This window comes from Eimeria mitis, genomic scaffold, assembly GCF_000499745.2.
Source record: "Eimeria mitis Houghton genomic scaffold, Emh_scaff332, whole genome shotgun sequence".
In the NCBI taxonomy this organism is placed as follows: domain Eukaryota; phylum Apicomplexa; class Conoidasida; order Eucoccidiorida; family Eimeriidae; genus Eimeria; species Eimeria mitis.
The window spans coordinates 5,515-6,722 of NW_013571658.1; the positions used below are offsets into that span (position 1 = coordinate 5,515).

General features: G+C 26.8%; 1 protein-coding gene across 1 annotated transcript in view; it reads right to left on the minus strand.

Annotated features, from left to right (window-relative positions):
• EMH_0008280 (CTP synthase, putative) overlaps positions 1 to 1,208 on the minus strand; it is a gene marked incomplete at both ends in the record, with an annotated part of 8,353 nt that overhangs the window by 5,096 nt on the left and 2,049 nt on the right. Inside the window, 2 exons of the mRNA XM_013498299.1 lie at positions 324 to 407; positions 907 to 1,020. Of these exons, the coding sequence (XP_013353753.1) occupies positions 324 to 407; positions 907 to 1,020 (198 nt within the window). The remainder of the gene's footprint in view (positions 1 to 323; positions 408 to 906; positions 1,021 to 1,208) is intronic.

Consider the following 1,208-nt stretch of genomic DNA (forward strand, 5'->3'; position numbering starts at 1 on the left):
AAAGAGAATTTATCTTGTTTTTATTTTTATTTTATTTTTTTTATTTTTTTTTGTTTTGGTGTTGTTTAGCTTTTTTATTATTTATTTTGGGATTTTGATATAGTAATTAAAATAATACTTTTATTAAATCTTATATAGATAAAGACAAAAAGAGAGACAGAAAGAGATATATAGACGGAAAAGGATAAAAACAGAGAGAGAAGAAAAAGGAGATAGAAAGGGAGACAGAAGGGAGACAAAAGGAGACAGAAAGGAGACAGAAAAGGAGACAGAAAAGGAGACAAAAAGAGACAAAAGGAGACAAAAAGAGACAAAAAGTTTACCTGGATAAGCCGCTCAGACAGTCCCTGTTCCTCTAAGATGAGCGGCACTCGATAAATGTTTTCGCAGTTATGAACTGAAAATATCTATAAAAAAAAATAAAAAAAAAAAAAAAAAAAAAAAAAAAAAAAAAAAAAAAAAAAAAAAAAAAAAAAAAAAAAAAAAAAAAAATAAAAAAAAATAAAAATAAAAAAAATAAAAATAAAAATAAAGATAAATAAATAAATAAAGACAAATACATTAAGATAAATAAATTACGATAAATAAAATAAATTAGTTGAGTAATATTAAAAAAAAAAATAAAAAAAGAGATAAAAGGATAAATAGAGACGAAGAAAGACAAACTAAATAAACATACATAAAGGTAAATGAACCGAAACAAAAACAAAAAAAAATAAAAAAAAAAAAAAATAAATAAAAAGGAAAAATAAAATATATATGAGAGGAAAATAAATAATAAATAAAATGAGTAAAAACAAATAATACAAAACAAAATCAAAATAAAGAAACAAAATAAAGAACATATAAAACAAAACAAAATAAAAATAATTTTTATTTATTTTTATTTTTTTTTAATATATTTACATTCTCTGGTTCTACTTGAGCAAACAAAGATATCTTCTGCCGCGCCGCCTCCGTCAGCGGCTCCTCGCTACGACAAAACAAAAAGTCAGGCGTCAACCCAGCCCCCCGCAGCTCCTGCAGCAGCAGCAGCAGCAGCAGCAGCAGCAGCAGCAGCAGCAGCAGCAGCAGCAGGAGTATGAGGAGGAAGAGGGGGAGGAGGAGGAGGGGGGGTAGAAGCAGCGGTAGATATAGAGAGACAGACAAAAGGAGACAGAAAGAGTTATATATATATATATATATATATATATATATATATATATATA